Below are 19,293 nucleotides of genomic sequence, written 5' to 3'. Positions count from 1 at the left end.
CCCGGTTCATACCTCGGCAGCTTTGCCACGGGACGGGATAAAACCCACGGCCACCTGTATACCAGGCGATGGAGGTAACATCTCCTAGCCACCGCAGCACCCTTCGTTAAAGCGGGACCCCCCCCCACCCCCCACGGAGCGGGGTTAGTCCCTCGGCCTGCTCCCATTGTCCCACCGAGCCAAGTTATGATGCATGTTGATTACGGCCTCCGTGATCCCCTATCACCCCCGCAAAAATGTTGAAGCGTGAGATCTATGTTCGTAAGAACCATTCCCCCTCCGTACGCACGCACCCACACTTCCTCCTCCTCACCCCCCCCCCCCCCCCGGGGTAGAATCTATTTTTCGTAATGAACGACACCTGCGTACGTCGGTGAGGGCGGGCGGCTGTTTTTAACCATCAAACTGCCGGCAGGAAGTACATTTTTAACAAGGGCCCCTGTACAGGAAACATATCGGCGGCGGAGACCTTAACGTGCGCCGCCTTCGACTCCACGAAGGAGCGTGCGGTGTCGTGTCCATCTCTGTCTCCTTGCTGCTGCGGCTGGGGCTCACCCCGCACCGCAGATCTCCGGCGTAGAAGGGCCCCACAAAGGGCTACACGCAACCACTGTCCGTCCGACGAATTAAGACTCGAACAATTCACACTCCCCGGTTGAGATTTCGTGTTTTTTTTTTGTTCTTAGACTTTGGCCCAGGGCAAACGGCATCAGCGAGTACGTGGAGGGGAACACGCGGACTCCAAATATACAGGGATCAGGTGTCGGGATCGAAGCCACGACCTCCTGCATACCAGGCAAAGTAGTTAACATCTCACCGCCAGAAGTGTCCCGTGACGGCTGGCACGGGACATGAGTAGGCGGGTGGCCAACACCACACCTGGCCGCCTCTGTCTCCCCATAGCTGATTTTTACACACTGCACCAGGTACTCATTTAAGGCTGAGTCGACCTAGGGGAGACCCAGGACCAGTTCAGATGTTCTCCACTGTTATTGGCTGTGAAGCGGAAATCAAACCAGGGTCATGGGTTCGTAGGGCAACGCGCTAACCGCTGCACCGCCGCTCCCCGCAATGCACGCGGCACACACGGACAGGCTCACTGTTGAGTGTGCCCCACGATTCCCTCAGCAGTCAAAGCAGCGCTCCGCCACACCGTGACGCGGTCTAAATATGCCGTCCTGGCTGCGGCTTACGGTCGTGTCTACGTAATGAGCGCACGTGGAAAAAAAAAGGAAAATCTGGCGCAGGCTAAAACAACAAAACGAAGAAAAGAAGCGCACAGCGCAGAGCGAGCGAGCGCGCACGACAAGGGATGCGGATCTGCGTGCAGGTTTCTTTGGCGAAACCGTCTATAAGAGAAAAAAAAAATAATCACGCCGCTTGCGCCCATTACGCAAGGCGTCGTCGGTTCCTTGCGGCACTGCCTGCCTTGAAACTAAAGCTCATTATCCGGCAGGTGGGCCAACAGACCCGGCATTATTCTTTCGCGGACACCGAGACACGTAACGACCGAGGACTTAAACAACTATCGGCACGCGGTACCCGTCGCAGCGGAACCGAATCGGAGTTGAGCGTAACGGCGATCGGAAGCAAATGAGAGAGAAAAAGAGAGCGAGCGAGCGAGAAAGTGCGAGAATGAGCGAGCCCCTACGGCAAGATAAGTGCACGGTGACAAATGAAGGGTGGGGGGGGGGAGAGCACGACCTGCACGCGCGACAAAGGAGAGGCGACAGAACTGATGACGAGAATTAATTCTCGACGATGCTGTGGACCCCCCCTGCCTCGGACGGCTTAACCCTGGTGGCGACGCTCGCGCTCTTCCGGTTTGTAAAGAAACCTGTGGCTCTCCCGTTCTTGAATTTAAAACGAACAAACAACAACAACAAAATTGATTCGAATTCGAGGTCCGCGGGGGCCAGAAACATAACAGTTGGGTTCCATTCAACGTTTGCGGGGGCGGGATGAAAATAAACAGCCGCTCTCAACTACAACGCTTCCCCGAATGCCGACCACCCACATCAACGCGGGTTAAGAAACTTACAAAAAAGAAACCAGTCTTGGATCAGAGACGCCAGGGAAATTACGGCGGCTGTCCGTTCAACGTAATTATCGCGCTTTGCCACGGTGTCCCGCAACGCGATTAATGGGACGAAATGACTGGAGCTCGACTCCCCCCACCACTAACGAGAGGGAGCGGGGGCACGTGGGACACAGCCGTGTCTGGAAATGGCAGAAGGGGCCGCTGCTGCTGCTGCAAGTGTCATTTACCCTTTGTTAAACAGCGGAGAGAGTTATTTCATTCGCTTAATGAAGTTTGGGTCGCACACGGGGTTGGGGAAATGGCGAGAGGCTGCACGGAAATGACGCTTTTAAAATAATGTGATGAAATTGTACGTTTGTCAAAAAAATACTTCTTTCATTGACTTAATTGAGTTTGGATCGTGAGGTTGAGACTGTTGAAATATTCCACAGTCAGTGTCTGGACGGTCATTAATTAATTACCCTTTTATTGCCACCAATCTTTTTTTGACACGACTGAGTCCAACTTAAAGTTCAGTTATTAAAAGCGCCACCTACGTGGCCTGCCATTCATAACGAAAAAGGAAAGGACTAAGATGTGAAGGTTCCATGCTAGTGGTCCGTAGTGGCACACCAGTCACTTATTTTCATTATTCTATACGTTTATTTAATTAAAAACAGTGCTCGTGTTTAAACTGATTTGAACACTTTCCATATTGCGATGGCAAACTCAGACAGAAGCGTGCGTGCAAGGGCCGCTGTCTCGAATAATATGACCACAACGCTTACCCTTTTCAGACGAGTCTGCCTTCAGCATTGTCTGCGTGCATTATTATAATGATGATTATATTTAGCCGTGTGTCCCGGGTGGCAATCGCTACGTACGTAGCACAACATGTAATGACGCGTTTACAGACTATTTCAATTTGACAAAAGGGCTTAGTTCCTCATGGAATTCTCTCCAGAGGCACTGCCCCCCCACCCACCAGATCGTGATCCTCCCTCCCCCCATCCCTACCCTCTGACAGCAGGAGGAGAGGGGGGGGGTCAGGGATATTTTTTTCCGGAGTTCAGGCGCAAAAAGCACCAACTAAAATAAAGCCTTGATTATACGTGCAATTTTGCTGACGCCATTCGACACGATCGCAATCAGATCTCCGTGGCCACAATTATCTGTCCAGAAAAATCACCCAACGGATGCACGACTACTTTTATTTTTATCTTTATTATTTTATTACTTCCCTTCTACGTGACTTTACCGAAAGAACCAAGAAGACGACTACTCTATTTGTGAATGACGGGCTTACGCGAGCGCTCACAATTCGTGGCCGTGCCACCCCCTCTGCCAACGCGACGGGCAGCCAAACGCAACGCGCGCGATTTTCAGACAAAGCCTGCTGCCACTGCGTGTGAACTGCCGTGGCGGCGAGTCCAAATTGAACCGGACAAACTCCTGGATTTGCAAGCCCAGCGAACCGCGACGGCGATGTCGCCGCCGCCACGTGGCAGCGTCCGTCGTCTGAGCGGGCGACCGAAAAAGAAATCTGATGGGGGGGGGGGGGGCAGGGTTGGAGGGGGCTCACGCGGACGTGAGAGATCCGTAGGTAGCTCTCACCTGCAGCCCCTTGTCTCCGAAGGATCCCTTCCTCCCGTCCACTCCCGCGGCGCCCGCCTCTCCCTGCCGACGAACAAAACGGAACTTGACGAGCGGCCCGCCGCTCCGGACAGCGCGAGACGCACCACCGAAACTTGAGCCCGGTGTCAATAAAGTTATAATAAAATCTTGTCAACAACAACAACAATAACGTTTGTATGTTTGACTTCTTTCGCACCGTACATAGCCAACCGTGCTAATCGGAGGTGCGATGCTACAATAACACCCGAATACGGTGCGGAGTTGGAGCCGTTGGGGTCTTAAAATATCTGCAACATTTCCTCCCGTGTTGAAATATTTGAACGATTGTTTCTGAAATAAATTTCAACTATTCGTGGACGGCTGCTGACGTGTATGCTGGTTCGTCATAAACTCCCAGGCTTATACTTTATTATTGTTACAAAACAAAATAAACTAAATTATTTAACACAAAATCCGACTATTTAAAATCAGACAGTTACTTATGGCCCACGCTGTATAGGTGGCTATGCTGAATGCTGTTTACTTGTATGTGCATGTATGCGTGTCCAGAAAAGTCCTTCTAGGCCGCTTAATCATTTGCAATGAATGAGGAGTTGCTTGAAAGCTTACGATACCCTATTTATGAAAACATGGTTTGCATATCCGAGAAGAATGGTTGGCTATGTACGTTGTGCAAGAATTTCAACATACATATGTACTCGAAGAAACTTGACACTTGCCCTGATTATTTGGCTTATTCAGCCAATAGGCTCCGATGCTGTTAATCCCATCTTGTCGTTTATACATATTTTTAGTCAGTGCAAACCCCGTTTCAGAACCATACAGCAGATAGGAGTAACCCAGCACAATTGAATCGGAACAGGCTTCGAACTGTGTTAATATCTTTCCGGCTGTTGTTGATGCGGTGAGCGTTTCGACAAAGTTGTGTTAATAAAATATTCACTGGCCGGTGTTCAACTTCAATTTATGAACCTCTTGACCTCTCACCTTTGGTCCTGATGCCCCTTGTTGCCCGGGTATTCCCGGAGTACCCAGCATGCCTCGCTCACCCTGCCAAAACACACACACACACAACCATAAAGATCCCCCATATAGCCTCTTACATACTGACTGTTGGGGCAAGTGCAGTTCGTGAGCACCTATCACAAGCTGTCACGACACCCGAGGGGGTAGTGCGGCCAGCACCACGCCCGGCCGCCTTTGTCTCCCCAGTGTTGATGTTTCCTGGGCCGCAAGGGGCTTGGCTCGGCACGGCTCGGCCGTACCAGTAATCGGCCTGGCAGTTTAATTGTCTTCTGTTGATGCGACGGTTCGTTTATCTGGCCGTTACGACGATTTGTCAGATTCCACACGGCATGCGTGCGTGCGTGAGACCGTGAAATGCCCGTTGGCACGCGGCTTAACCGGCAGCGACAGCGATCGCTTGTGGCCACGGCTGCTGGGGGGATGCACGGCAAGGCTGGTGGCAAGAGGCGCGATAAGACGACGAAGATGGTATTTAAAATGCATGCCGTGTACCCCCCGAAATACCGAGGGGGGGCACCCACCCGGCACAATCCGCTCTGTCAACGGAACCCCCCGTTATTTTTCATGAAGAGCAAATTTAACCGATGTGTGTTGCCGTACGTATCCAGCCGTGCTCATTGGAGGTGCGGGAGGAAGCACAACAAACTCAAAACAAAAAGCAGATCTAAAGAAATTCGTTTTCAATCTAGATTTTAAAGCGCATAAGCTCCAGTGGCTTGCTAATATGAGCAAAAAGAGCGTTCCAGACGGCCGCAGAAGTGCATCTGAAAGTGCCCGATGCAGTGACCATCTTTGTTCGAGGGCCAGCCTAAAACTGCTGCCGCGAGGATGACCGAAGTCCGCGTGACGGTTTATCCTCCTTGACGAGACCAGCAAGGTATTGCTGTTTGTTTTTGGCAAACGTCTGTGTGTAATGACTGCGAACGCAATGGGAAGGTGCAGCCGGGCAATTGCCTGCCTATGCTACTCCTGGCAGAAGAGCTTCCATTAGACGGAGCCCTGGAGCGGACCTCGAGAGTAATTTTGGCTTCCTCTTCACCAAGCGCAACCTACAAATAGACTAATCGTGGAGAATCAATTTACACCCCTGCTGGGCGCCGGGAGATCAAATGGAACCGGCCACCTCTGGCCTGCGAGTACCCAAGCCTCACCCTCTCTCCTCTCTCCCCCGGCGATCCGCGGCCTCCGGGAAGTCCAGGGTCTCCCTGCACGCAGAGCGAGATGGTGGGGGGAGGGGTGAGTTGGGTGGGGGGGGGGACCGGGTGGGTGGGGTGGGGGGGGACCGGGTGGGGTGGGTGGGGTGGGGGGGGACCGGGGGGTGGGTGGGGGGGACACGGCTGGATTAACGGACCTCGCCGGAAGCTCCTCCGTGGAGAGAGCGTGCGCCCGGCAGTGGCAGTGCGGTGCGGTGCGGTGCCGGTGCCAGTCACGACGGTGAGGCAGCTACAAACCTTGGCTCCCTTCGCTCCATCCTCGCCGCACCGCCCTTTCATGCCCACGTCGCCCTGCCGGCAAAGATCGCAGACGGTCAGCTCCCGTTGCCGGCGACCCGAGCGTACGCCGCAGCAAGATTATTACTCGAGTACAAAATCACCACGTGCGACGATCACAGCAAGCGGATCACTGGTCCCAACCCCAGCACCCACGAACACGGGCAACGTCATCGAGGCCCATTTCATTTAAAAACTCAATTTTCTGCAACTGCTTTTTTGTGTTTAGTTTGTTGTCCTTCCCCATCGCCCCCCTCCACGCCGCCGATTATCACGGTTGGCTACGTGACGGCGCGAAAGAAGTTCAACGTACGCACGTGCAACATTCAACAATTAAGACAGACACACATGCACCGACACACACGCACCGACACACACAGAAACACCCAACCCCCAACCCCCTACCGGGTGAGTGACGTAGGTATGTCACGTACGTATGGACAAGGCCACACGGCAGAATGAGATCGCAGGTCCACGCCTCTTGTCCACGCGGTGTCACGAGCGAGGCGGCGTGAGTTTCACGTCGTGCGTCCGTGCAGTGCCGTGTTTGACGTTTCCCGTTGCGTGCATAAACTAAATATATAAATCGTACTGCACGGCATCCACGCCACATCCTGCCAAGTTGCTCGGCACGAGGTGCGACGTTTCACTCCGCGCGCTTTCTTGCGGACGACGCACGCCGGAGTGCCGAGCGGCGTTTTGTCTTCGTGTGCGAATTTGCGTTTTGCCACTCACATTTTCACCCTTTTCACTGTACATTCCACGCTCCCCCTTCATGCCTTTGAATCCGCTTCGTCCCCGCAGACCTGGGGTTCCCTGGGGAGCGAAGTGGAGGGAAGCAGGGCACACAGGAGGAAAGGTGACGTGCATCAACGGAGAGTGATTTTTTTTCTCAAAAAATTTTCATCACGTTTCTCCAGGGATGTGTGGTACGTAGAGAGTGTGTGATGCATGTGATGCGTGTGGTTCGTGCGGTGCGCGAGGTGGGTGACATCGTGACTGTGAATATGAAAACTCACAGCAGTGCCCGGCATTCCCAGCTCTCCCGGTTCACCCTGTCGAAAATCAAGAAGAAGGATGTGAGCAGTCAGTCCTCCTTCTAAAATAACCCAGATTAGTATCAATGTCATTTCAGGCAGTCGCCTGAATTCTCTGGGTCAATGTCACCTCTCTAGGCCGAGTGGAAACAGGTCACCGCGGTACAGGCCGATCAAAAATGTTATGGACGGCAGGTACATTTAAATTAACACGCACCTTTGCAAACAATGCAGTTTTGGTATTTTACTCACAAGCATTCGCGTCGTACATGACCAACCGTGCTAACTGGAGGTGCGGTCTCACACGGAAGTATTTCTGAGAAAGGCGTGCCCTGACCCGCATCACGAATGGAGCAAAAGCCCGGAAAGCCACGGAAAGGCCCGCTTCTTAAACCGCCTCGAGTTGTCCGTCAACCCGGGGACGGTGCGAGTGAGGCCACCTCAAGCCGAGCCGTGAGTCCTTGAGTTGGCGTTTACCTTGGGACCGCCAACCCCCGCCAGGCCGGGGATTCCTCGTGCTCCCTTGTCTCCAGCCTGCCCCTTGCTTCCCTGTGGGCAACGGGTGTTGGCCATCACGAGCCAAGTTCACGTCAGTTCGGCTATTGAGCATTTACAAGTACAAACGTAATTTTTTTTATACAGGGACTCCTCTACTTACGAAGTTCGACTCACGAACTTTCATAGATACGAACAAACCTGCCCGAACAGTCGCAATAAATGGCGGTTTTGGCATCTACATCAGCAGAAAAATGAAGAACCCAGTGGCATCTACAACTACAGGAGATGATACAACTTTTAAAGCCATGCCGTACAACACGTTTGGAATCGACAGCAGTAAACTCGGACTTACGAACAGACATCTGGAATTTTTCGATTTAAAGCTTTCGTGACTGCAGGGATTCATCTTCTTGGTTCTTTCGGTAAAGTCACGTAGAAGGGAAGTAATAAAATAATAAAAATAAAACATAATAAAATAATTCTCACGACGTTTCGGCCACAACGCAAGCAGCCGAAACGTCGTGAGAATGATTTTATTATGTTTAATTTGTATTATTATTTTATTACTTCCCTCCTACGTGACTTTACCGAGAACCACGAAGAAGACCTCTGGAACCTAACTCGTTTGTAAGTAGAGGACGACGACCCACCCACCTGCGGTGCCACGGCTCCATGCTCGCCTTTCTCTCCCTTCTTCCCGTCCAGACCTTCGGGGCCGTGGTCGCCCTGCGGCATTTAGAGGCAGAACCGAGGGGACACCGACTGGGGTGAGTGAATGAGCTGAACGAATGCATCCAGTGAATGAGATGAGTAGCCAATGAATGTGCCGAGTGAATTAGCTGAACGGATGTGTCCGGTAGTGAAGGAGTTGAGTGGAGCGAATGGGTGAGCGAACATTGTAGGCGAGTGAGATAGGTGGGTAAATGGTGAAGGTGAAACGAGGTGAGCAGGCGGGGAGTGAAAGAGGTGAGGTGAGTTGGGGGGTGGGGGGGGCGCTGACCCTGTCCCCCTTGGCTCCTCTCCTGCCGGGCGGCCCAACCCCAACGCCGTCTCCCTGTCCACACGGAGAGGAGGGGGGGAGTGGGGGGGTGAAGGGAGGGGGTGGGGGGGAGGGATGGGATGGCAGGGAGGTAGGTAGGGAGGGAGGCAGGGAGGGAGAGTGGGGGGGGTGAAGGGAGGGGGTGGGGGGGAGGGAGGGAGGGAGGCAGGGAGGGAGGGAGGCAGGGAGGGAGAGTGGGGGGGGGTGAAGAAAGGGGGGGGGGAGGGAGGGAGGGAGGCAGGCAGGATTACTTTGCGTTGTGCACAACCCAGACTAACACCGACTTCCATCAACGTGGCATCGTCCCGTGGGGTGCGCGCTTTCTTCTCTGTGGGTATCAATCCACCCCCACCGCCATCTCGTTTGCATAGTTTCAATTTATATCCAGAATCCTCCATAATTAGTGTAAATTGTAACTACTCAATTTAAATTTAGAAAACAACAGAATTAAAATGATGTTTTGACTTGGACAATTAAAGGTATACCAAGTGCTGTGGAAGACAGCGAATTAATTTAGATATGAAATTTGTCCAATTGGATGTATGTAACTGGAATTAATAAGCACCAGTGAACTTAACTCAGCGATTCCTCCACCCATGGTGTGCACTGGGCCGACCAGACCATGCCATCACACTGTGTTCTATCAGCACACTGCAGTTCAACACTCACCCACCCACCCTCTTACTCACGCACCCACCCTCTCACTCACCCACCCACCCTCTCACTCACCCACCCACCCTCTCACTCACCCACCCACCCTCTCACTCACCCGCCCACCCTCTCACTCACCCACCCACCCTCTCACTCACCCACCCACCCACCCTCTCACTCACCCACCCTCTCACTCACCCACCCACCCACCCTCTCACTTACCATCTCACTCACCCACCCACCCTCTCACTCACCCACCCACCCACCCTCTCACTTACCATCTCACTCACCCCACCCACCCACCAACCCTCTCACTCACCCACTCACCCTTTCACTCACTCTCTCACTCACCATCTCACTCAACCACCCAACCACCCTCTCACTCACCCAACCACCCTCTCACTCACTCACCCACTCACTCACCCAACCACCCTCTCACTCACCCACCCACCCTCTCACTCACTCACCCACCCACCCACCCTCTCACTCACCCACTCACTCACCCTCTCACTCACCCACCCTCTCACTCGCTCACTCGCCACACTTCTCCATCTTCTGCAGCCCTCTCACTGAAGAGCGGCACGTAAGTGGCCAGCTCACCGCGCGCGAGCAAACACTGAGAGGGTGCGCGGAGAGACGTGGCTACGGGATAACGACCCGGAGATGACGTGGTAACGAGGAGGTGCAGGAGGGACTCACGTCGTCGCCCTTCGGTCCAGGACTCCCAGAGTTGCCCTGCGAGGGGAGGGAACAGAAATGTTTGACGACCAGGGAAGTAATAAAATAATAAAAATAAAACATAATAAAATAATTCTCACGACGTTTCTGCCACAACGCAAGCAGCCGTCCTCAGGTGAAGACCAGGTCTGTCTCCCCGACAGACCTGGTCTTCATGTTTAATTTTTATTATTTTATTACTTCCCTTCTACGTGACTTTACCGAAAGAACCAAGAAGATGAATCCCTGCAGTCACGAAAGCTTTAAATCGAAAAATGTTTGACGACGCCAAAGAAGCAGTCGTAGAGAAAAAGTAACGACCCGACCACACGTCGGAGAGCCGGATACAGCAGCGCGGGAAGTTGCTTCGGGAATTCCGATTGTCTTCAATGCGGGACGAGGAGAACAATGATGATGGTGATGATCGAGGTGGTGATGATGATGATGAGAAACGCACCTTCTCTCCCCGGTAACCCTTGCTTCCAGACAGGCCCTGCACACGACACAAGAGCACAGCCCTCTCATCGAGCTCACACGCCCGGGGGGAATGACAACGACGAGAAACTAAATGTTGAGGGTATCAGCGAGGATCAGCCGGCGGACGTCGTTGCTGAAACTCACCGGCTCTCCCGCTGGCCCAGGCAGCCCGGGCGTTCCCGGTGCACCCTGGGAAAAGAAAACGAGGGGAGTTGAACAGGTTAAAAAATAAGTTTCCTCTCACACTCTTTTTATTTCACGGGATATGTGAAGTTCATCATTAGCGTGGGCAGAATGAGGTAAACTTTAGGAAATGTTGTGTGTACTAATTGGAATGAAGTGAATGTTATTCGGCTCAGAAATAGGAAAATAACAGGATTTAAATAATTAATTACCCGAGCTCCGCTCAGACCCGTGTCACCCGGAGGTCCCAGGGGACCTGCTCCACTCTCGCCCTGCGATGATGACGCGTGCACATTGAGCAACACACACAAAGACAAAGATCCCGGTAAATAGCCTTAACAGACTGTTGGGGCAAGTGCTGTTAGCGAGCACCTACGAAGGCCGCCATGGCACACTAGGGGGTGGGTGGCCAGCACCACGCCCGGCCGCCTTTGTCTCCCCAATGGCGATGTCTTACACACCACACCAGGTACACATTTGAGACTGAGTCGACCTAGGGAAGGCCCAGGACAGGTTCAGATAAACGTCACTGGTGGTGGCCGTGAGCGGGAATCGAACGCGTGTCGCCAGGTTCGTAGCGCAGTGCACTAACCGCTACACTACTGCACCAGTCACACACACACACGTGCAATGCACGCACACAGGCACATATGCCCACACACACACACAATCCCATCAGCCTACACGGGTCTAACGAAGCCCCTAACGCGACTGGAGAGGCCTGTCATGCCCAGCTGATTGGATGGTTTCAGTATCGTGCTGGAGACTTGCCTTGACACCTCTCTCCCCAGGGCCTCCCCTTGAGCCCTGTCAGAAGACAAAAAAAACACGAGAAAGATAAACCTCACTTTAAACGTTTAAAATGACAAGACAAATTACTACTAATAATGATGAGCATGCAGCGTAAATAATTTTATATAATAACAATAACATAATAAGAGTGTGAAAACTTTGGTAGGGGGTAGGGATTTGGATAGTAATTGTGAAAATTATCATTGTTAACAGAGCGGAGAGCAATGATTGCCTCTCTGACAAAATCAGCTGTAATGCGCCCGATGTGTGAGATGAACTTGGTTCCACGACGAACAGAGAGGGTCCTTGCCTACAAACATCGGGCCGTTTGCCAGCATTCATTCAAGCAAGCCGATGATGAGCCACTGAATGTCCAATCCGGTCCTGAGTTTTGCTCGTGTTAAACCGCCGCTGTTGCAGAGACGCACTCCTAGAAGGCCGTGCGGGCCAATTGGATGTCGGAAAGATATATTATTTTTTTCTCCATGGAGAGACAAAATGTAAGAAAAATGGCATCTATGTGTCCGCTGATTGATTTTGTTACGTTTTTGACGAGATGTGTTGCCTCGTCAAACAGAGTCTCTTGAAATGAAAGCAGGAGCTCACCGGACGCCCCGACTGCCCTCGCACTCCGGCCTGCCCCGGGCTTCCATTCTTACCCTGGGGTCCTGGCTCGCCCTAAAGAAAGTCACACACACACACACAACGACAAAATCCCTCATATAGCCTTTTCAGGTTGTTGGGCTAAGTGCTGGCATGGCAAAACCATCACAGGGTGGCTCAGTGGTCGGAGCCCTGGGCTGGCACAGCCGAGATCCTGGATAGTATGTATGCATGTTGAACTTCTTTCGCACCGTATGTAGCCAATTGTGCGGGGGTAGGACCACAAACTAAACACAAAAAGCGGTTCTAAAGAAATGAGTTTTCAATCGAGATGATTTTAAAGTGAGTAGCTGCAGTGGCATCCTAATATTGGAAGGAAGAGCATTCCACACGGCCGCGGAAGCGCATCTAAAAGCGGGGCGAGAACGACCAGAGATCGCGTCATGGTTTATGCTCCCTGACGAGATCAGCAAGGTATGATGGTTCATTTGTGGCAAGCACTTTGTGCGTAATTACTGCGACCTTGTAACGTATTCGTTTGGCAACCGGGAGCCAATGCAGCTCGGCGAGCACTGGACGGACACGTTCGGATCGAGCCGGGTTCCCAAGCGTAATGAGCTGATGGTCTCAGCCCGGTCACCAATGACAGTCGCACACCAACCATCGCCACACCAACTCAGATTCATCGTCGCCGGGATGGCCTCACCCGCTCGCCCGGGGTTCCCCGGGGCCCTGGGTTTCCGCCGAAACCTCGCGATCCCGGTGTCCCCACGGGGCCCGGCTTGCCCGGCCGCCCCTCCTCGCCGGTGGGGCCCGGCAGGCCAGCGCCGCCCTGTCAGAGGGGTCACGGCAGGGGGCGGCACACGGAGCGACAAACGCACGGCTCACCTGCGCACTCACTCGCTAATTTACTCACTCGCCTGCTCAATGTCTTCATTCACTCACTCGCTTGCTAGCTTCACTCACCACTTCACTAATTCGCTTCATGACTCACTCACCGCTTCACTCACTTGCTAGATCACTCACCACTTTACTCACTCACTGCTTCACTTACTGCTAGCTCACTCACCACTTCACTCACTCACTCACTCACTTCCTCATTCATATGGTCACTCACCCACTCCCTTCACTTGACCAATTCACTCATTCACTCTCACTGTTCCCTTGCTTTACTTGCGAGCTCTCACGCTTACTCATTTGCTCATTCCTTCACTCACTCATTCAATTGTCTGCCCATCGCCGAATTCGCCTACTTCACTCACTCACACGTTGACTCATTTCACCACACGCACTCACTCACTCACCAACCATCACACTAACCACACGTTAACTCATTCACCAACCATCACACTAACCACCCATTAACTCACTCAGCCACCAACCATCACACCAACCACCTGTTAACTCAGTCACTCACTCACCAACCATCACACCAACCACCCATTAACTCAGTCACTCACTCACCAACCATCACACCAACCACCCATTAACTCAATCACTCACTCACCAACCATCACACTAACCACACGTTAACTCAGTCACTCACTCACCAACCATCACACTAACCACCCATTAACTCAGTCACTCATTCACCAACCATCACACTAACCACACGTTAACTCACTCACTCACCAACCATCACACCAACTACCCGTTAACTCACTCACTCAGTCAATCGCTCCTGCAAACGTGCCTAGAATGATTACTATTATCCGTCGAGGCTTATCCCCGGGGCAAACACGTGCCCGTCTCGTGAATTTGAGGGCCCTGTTGTGAACCTCACCTTAAAGCCAGCAGGGCCAGGGAGGCCATCCGGTCCAGGTTTCCCCACGGCTGCGTCGCCCTGTCTCAAAAGAAAATCAACGCGAAAGAGTCGGGTTTCATTCCATACGTGGGCTCCCAACCCGCCCGTATTGCAATCGATAACTGGTGTCTTTTTTTGGGTGACATCGTCACGTCGGTGTAATGTCAATTATTTGTTGTTGTTGTTGATCGTAACCGTCCGCCACCCGACGGAGCCAATCAATTCGAGTTGTCACGTCACGTGGGCAAATGCACCAACTTGATTTGGTTCATGAGCAGGACCGCAATGTTGAAAGGCGAGCACGATTTGACAACTTTGTACGACAAGCAGAATGTGACAACATTTGGAGGGACATATACGCAGTGCCTGAATATATTCCGGAGCTCAGTCCCATAAAATCTCCAGCAGAAATGAAGCCTTGCCTCCACCCCTTGTTGAGGACTTGGGTCATGCAGGCTGAATTGTTTAGACTCAACAGCACCACGGCTCAACCACACTGCAGGTCGCAACACTCCAGCGCTTCTTCCCTCGCACCCTTCCACTTTGGAACTCCCTCCCGTCGTCTCTGCCCCCTCCCCCCCGAATGAAAAACCAACATCAACTTGTATCGATAAATTATCACATCAAGAGTGCTGATTGTTGCTCGCCGCTTGGACCTGCGCCCAGACGGTCAGGCTCGGCGCAAAGCGGGCTGCGACGTCGTGCCCAAGGTCATCGCGACCGTCAACAAGGTCATCGCGACCAAGGTCATCACGACCAACAACAAGGTCATCGCGACCAACAACAAGGTCATCGCGACCAACTCCGTCGGCCCTCGCCGCAATGCCGCGTCACTTCCACCCTTGTGCAAGATCCCGCGGGTGCGGAGTCAATTCCTGCCCTCCAAGGTGCGCTCATTCCGCTGTGCCACCGTCTGCACGCGTGGACGGCGTTCTCCCCACCATCACGCGGCTGACGCGTCCTTCTCAGGGCCGCATTGTTTCGATCTCCTGGGCGACGTCATCTTCCGGATTGAGGTCTTCCTCCCGGGGTCGCACACCTCTGGCGTGGCCACACCCCAGAGGTGCCTATTTCTTGTTGACGTGCTCCTCTCTCCTCCACCCTTGCGCAAGTGTCCGGCCCGTTGCAACTCTCCGCTCTCTTGCCGCAATTTTAATTTTTCTTTGCGGGCGGCTTTAATGATGGCACCGTAAGCTTCCTAGATGGCCGCTGAGGCCTTTGATTAAGGTAGGCCTCGGGAGATAGTTGAGCAGTCAATGCAAGGGGGGTAGTTGTGTGTGGGTGGACGTACCCTCTGTCCCCTCTCCCCGTGGCTTCCTTTGGGGCCCTGGAAAGAGACAAAATATTCAGGGGATCTTTTATCGTCGCAGGCTGGAGGTTTGTATTTCCAGGCAAAGTTTGAAAAGGTTCGGAAACACAGTTCGTGAACCAATAATTAGTGACCACACGAAGAAGTGTAACAAAATTTACGTTAGAAAATAAAAACACGCACACGCTAACATCATCATCATTATTAAAACTGCCTTCCGTAATAAAGATATGCAACCGACGAATGTGTCGGGCAATGGCCCTCAATGATTTATATCGCACTTACCACCGACCCCGTAAGCCCGGGTGGTCCAAACTCGCCCTGTGACACAGACGAGGATGACGACAAAGATCAGAATGCGTGCGGCGTCTCGTGCCAACAAATACACGTGAGAGTGGCACCAGAAATCCAGAAAACCTCAAATTCTCAGAACAAACCTCCTCGCCTTTCTTCCCCGGAGGGCCCCGGCTGCCTCTCTCCCCCTGTCGAGAGGAGGAGGGAGGAGAAAAGTCAGAAGAAAAAAACCCATGCCGCAACAATGAGAATAACATCGCGGGAGTGCTTAGCAGGTAAAGCGGAAACCCACGGCATTTCACGCTCACACCACAGCTCGCAGAAGAGCCTATTCCACTGGGGGGATCAAGCTCGCCCAGAGGGTTATGTCGCCTACTTTGCCCACGCCGGCCAGACGTCACCTAAAAAGTGGGAGCATCCACACTTTGATCATTGTTTTTTTACCCTTTTATCTGGCAACAAAACTGACACCTTTTTTTTACAAGGAGTCATGTTTGCATTGACCACAATACCTGCGGTCGGAATGCAAACAAAAAACACAACTCTGATAATGTATGCACTGTCCTTGAAATTGATTGGTCCACACCCAAGACAGCTTTTCTCAGAGTCGAGTCTCACATGGTGTTGGACCAGATGACGCCACACTTTGCCCCACCGTACGCGAACCTGCCGATCGACCGCGGCGAACACGTTCCGCAGAGAACGCCCAGTTCGCCAGACTCTGCTCGTGCCCAGAATGCTACTGTGGCAGGAAGACTCCCCGATGACTCACCTTGTCCCCTGGCACCCCCTTGATGCCCGTGCCACCTCCTTCAATCTCAGCCGGCTCTCCCTGAACAAGAAAACAAACATTGCACACTACGTCACCGCACGTAGCCTTGTACATCGCACACTGCACACTACGTCACCGCACGTCACGCACCACGCGTTCCCACTACCACAACACTGAGCTACATCGAAACTGAAGCAGGTGTGCAGGCGCGCGTCTCTGATCCCGAATGATCTGGACACAAGGGTCGGTGGGGCTCTCGTAAATTTGACGAACCCATGAACCTGCTAGGCTGGATGACTTCACAGCGAGTGGGTCTATAAACCTCCGTGGACCTTTGAGTGTTATCCCCCTCGTTATGTGTAGGTTTCTCCAGCTAATCCAGTTTCCCATATCCTTAGAATGGAATTACCCAAACATCCCAATACGGTCCCCTACCTGAAAGAGTTAGAAACTCAACGAGGCTGTCATTTATAATTGACATTATTATTATTGCACGACACATTAAGTCACCACATTCTCGCACAACATTGCATCATTATGACAGTTAGACCTGTGCCTTAGCCCATCACCATCCCGTCGGGGTCAGAGTGCCACTTTTGAGCGATGCTAACGAGGATTGTACTACAGATGAATGGTCTCTGCCATAGGAACATGGAATTTACAGCCACTGGTTCAGGGCCACCAGTGGAGATGAGCACCGTCTTTTAAAAAATCAGTCATGATCTGTACCCTGCTGGATGAAGGACTCTCTGAGCTGTCGCCATCTCTCGTTGTGTCACGTATATGTGCCGTGTGTTGAAGGTCTTTTGCATCGTATGTAGCCAATCGTACTAATATGAGGTGTGGGGGAAGGACAGCAAACTACATGCAAAAAGCAGTTCTATGGAAATTAATTTTCAATCCAGTGACTTCCTAATATCGGCAGAAAGAGCATTCCAGACGGCCGCAGTAGCGCATCTGAAAGAACGAGCGATGCGGTGACCGTCTTTTGTTCGATGGCCAGCCAAAAACACAAAGTGAGTTTTCAATCGAGACGCAGCAATCCATCCAGCTCCTGGCCACGAGCTGGGGTCGTCGTTCCATCTCTGTGGTGGGCGTCCTCTTGGGGCCGTGTCCCTCGTCGGCTGCTCCCTCCGTCGTTCGTCTTGAACACCGGCCATCAACTCTTCGGGCGACGTGCCCGACCCAAGCCCACTCACACTCCGACTGATGCTCCTGCTGTTGTGGAGTGGCTCATGCAGCCAGCTATGGCTGCAGAGTTTGGTAGTACATGTTGTTTACGTCGTTTATTGTGAAAATTCGGTCACAGTTGCTATGACCTGCACTGTTTCATTGCTTTTATGGCTTTATTTTGGTGATTTTCGAAAAGTTTTTTGCTTTGGCTAAGTTTGTTTGTTGTAGTACAGAGTTAGACTGATGGCCTTAATCTAAGTTGTCTTGTGGTTGTTGTTGTTTGACTTGCATCCCACTGGGATATTTGCACAGGGTTGGTGTACGGTGATTTTTTCTGCAATATTTTGCTGTCTTTTGTTGGATTTTCTGTTTGCACTCAGTCACATATTCACTTTAAGATGTTTTTTTGTTCATGTTTTTGTTTTTTGTTTGTTGCGGTTGCACCCGAATCAAGAGCCGAATGGCTCACAGGGCTATACCTAATAAATTAACTTTGAACTTTGAACTCACACTTTTACGAACGGCCAATACGATGTCTCTAAACTTTCGCACGTTCCATCATCAAATGTGGCTCCTCTTCCTGTCACTTGGTGTCATTTCAAGTAGGCATCCTTCTCCATGCTTCTTTGCGCACTTTTTCACCGTTGATTGTTGGGGTTTTTTTCCATTTGCTTTGTCAATGTCCCTCCGTGTATCCGAGCCACGTCATATCGGGTGGCACAACCTGTGACAAGCACCACACCCGTGGCGTAAACTGCACTAAAGAGGAGTGATTTCCGAATGGGGTTGAATCGTAGACTCACGATGACCACGATTAACAAAATATGAAATTCACAAGCGAACGTGTGTGATGTGAAATGCGAAGTTGTATTTTTACCTTCTCACCCCTGGGGCCTTTTCTTCCAGGTTGTGACTGTAAAAGCAAAAATAAATGTTCAACTTACAGTGAATATAATAATTACAACCCACAATGAACACGCACATGCGCCGTTACGTCAGCGTGCTTTGGCTAACAATGCCACGTGCATTAAATCACCGTGCAGAAGAAGCATTCCAAAAAAATGCCACGTGAAGATAACAATAATTTAAAAAATCTGAACTAAAATAACTTTTTTAAAAAACGCAGATGCTGGGGCGGTTCGTTTTTTTTTACGTGCGTGCAAAACTCGCATCCAATTATGAGCACCTCATTATCGCACACGTGAGGACAGCGACTAACAAATGTTATCGCGCTAATTACAAATAATTTCTGCGGGTGGGCGGACGGAAGGACGGGCGAGCGGGCGGGTGGGACGAGAATGGAGTGGCGCGAGGTCACGGCACTGCCTCTGGGAACGCGATGGGATTGTTGTAGATTTTGTTGTTGTTTGTTAGCCCAATACCCCCCCCACCACCCCCGTCCGCCGCCAACTCGGTTAGAAACGCCGGTAGATTTCGTCAAAGAGACAGCGAGGGGGTCGGTAGCTTAACTCGAGGTCACCTGTTGGTGCAGTTCCCCCCCCCCTCCTCAAGATCCCGAGGGTACGCTAAGGAGCGATCAATAATGCGGCCATCCAGAGCACACTCGTCCAAACAAAAGCAGGCAATTTAACGAAGTTCGCGATCGAACGGCGCGCCCGTGCTCACACACGGCGCCTTCTCTGCAAATGAACTGCACCGTGTCCATATGCGCTCGCCCGCAATGATTAAGTTAGGGAGAAAAATAATTGTGTTTTTTATTTCGAATGTTTTATGCGCCACGACTACAACTCGGAAGTAATGAGCGGTGGCCAA

The 19,293-nt window shown here is 52.0% G+C and overlaps 1 protein-coding gene across 2 annotated transcripts in view; it reads right to left on the bottom strand.

The window, feature by feature from the left end:
- LOC144731287 (uncharacterized) overlaps positions 1-19,293 on the bottom strand; it is a 70,452-nt gene that overhangs the window by 8,785 nt on the left and 42,374 nt on the right. For both annotated transcript variants that reach the window (XM_078612337.1, XM_078612336.1), the window contains exons 33-54: positions 18,398-18,433; positions 16,348-16,407; positions 15,719-15,763; positions 15,567-15,602; positions 15,264-15,299; positions 13,952-14,011; positions 12,875-13,000; positions 12,172-12,243; positions 11,545-11,580; positions 10,986-11,045; positions 10,735-10,779; positions 10,571-10,606; positions 10,096-10,131; positions 8,707-8,760; positions 8,361-8,432; positions 7,686-7,757; positions 7,191-7,226; positions 6,907-6,987; positions 6,133-6,186; positions 5,833-5,886; positions 4,643-4,705; positions 3,635-3,697 (exon numbers count right to left, since the gene is read on the bottom strand). In XM_078612337.1, the coding sequence (XP_078468463.1) occupies positions 3,635-3,697; positions 4,643-4,705; positions 5,833-5,886; positions 6,133-6,186; positions 6,907-6,987; positions 7,191-7,226; positions 7,686-7,757; positions 8,361-8,432; positions 8,707-8,760; positions 10,096-10,131; positions 10,571-10,606; positions 10,735-10,779; positions 10,986-11,045; positions 11,545-11,580; positions 12,172-12,243; positions 12,875-13,000; positions 13,952-14,011; positions 15,264-15,299; positions 15,567-15,602; positions 15,719-15,763; positions 16,348-16,407; positions 18,398-18,433 (1,233 nt within the window). The remainder of the gene's footprint in view (positions 1-3,634; positions 3,698-4,642; positions 4,706-5,832; positions 5,887-6,132; positions 6,187-6,906; positions 6,988-7,190; positions 7,227-7,685; positions 7,758-8,360; positions 8,433-8,706; positions 8,761-10,095; positions 10,132-10,570; positions 10,607-10,734; positions 10,780-10,985; positions 11,046-11,544; positions 11,581-12,171; positions 12,244-12,874; positions 13,001-13,951; positions 14,012-15,263; positions 15,300-15,566; positions 15,603-15,718; positions 15,764-16,347; positions 16,408-18,397; positions 18,434-19,293) is intronic.

The sequence above is a fragment of the Lampetra planeri genome, chromosome 38 (genome assembly GCF_965212315.1).
Source record: "Lampetra planeri chromosome 38, kcLamPlan1.2.h2, whole genome shotgun sequence".
Classification (NCBI taxonomy): domain Eukaryota; kingdom Metazoa; phylum Chordata; class Hyperoartia; order Petromyzontiformes; family Petromyzontidae; genus Lampetra; species Lampetra planeri.
The sequence above is the reverse complement of the archived record's forward strand: the minus strand, read 5'-3'. Positions and strand labels throughout refer to the sequence as shown.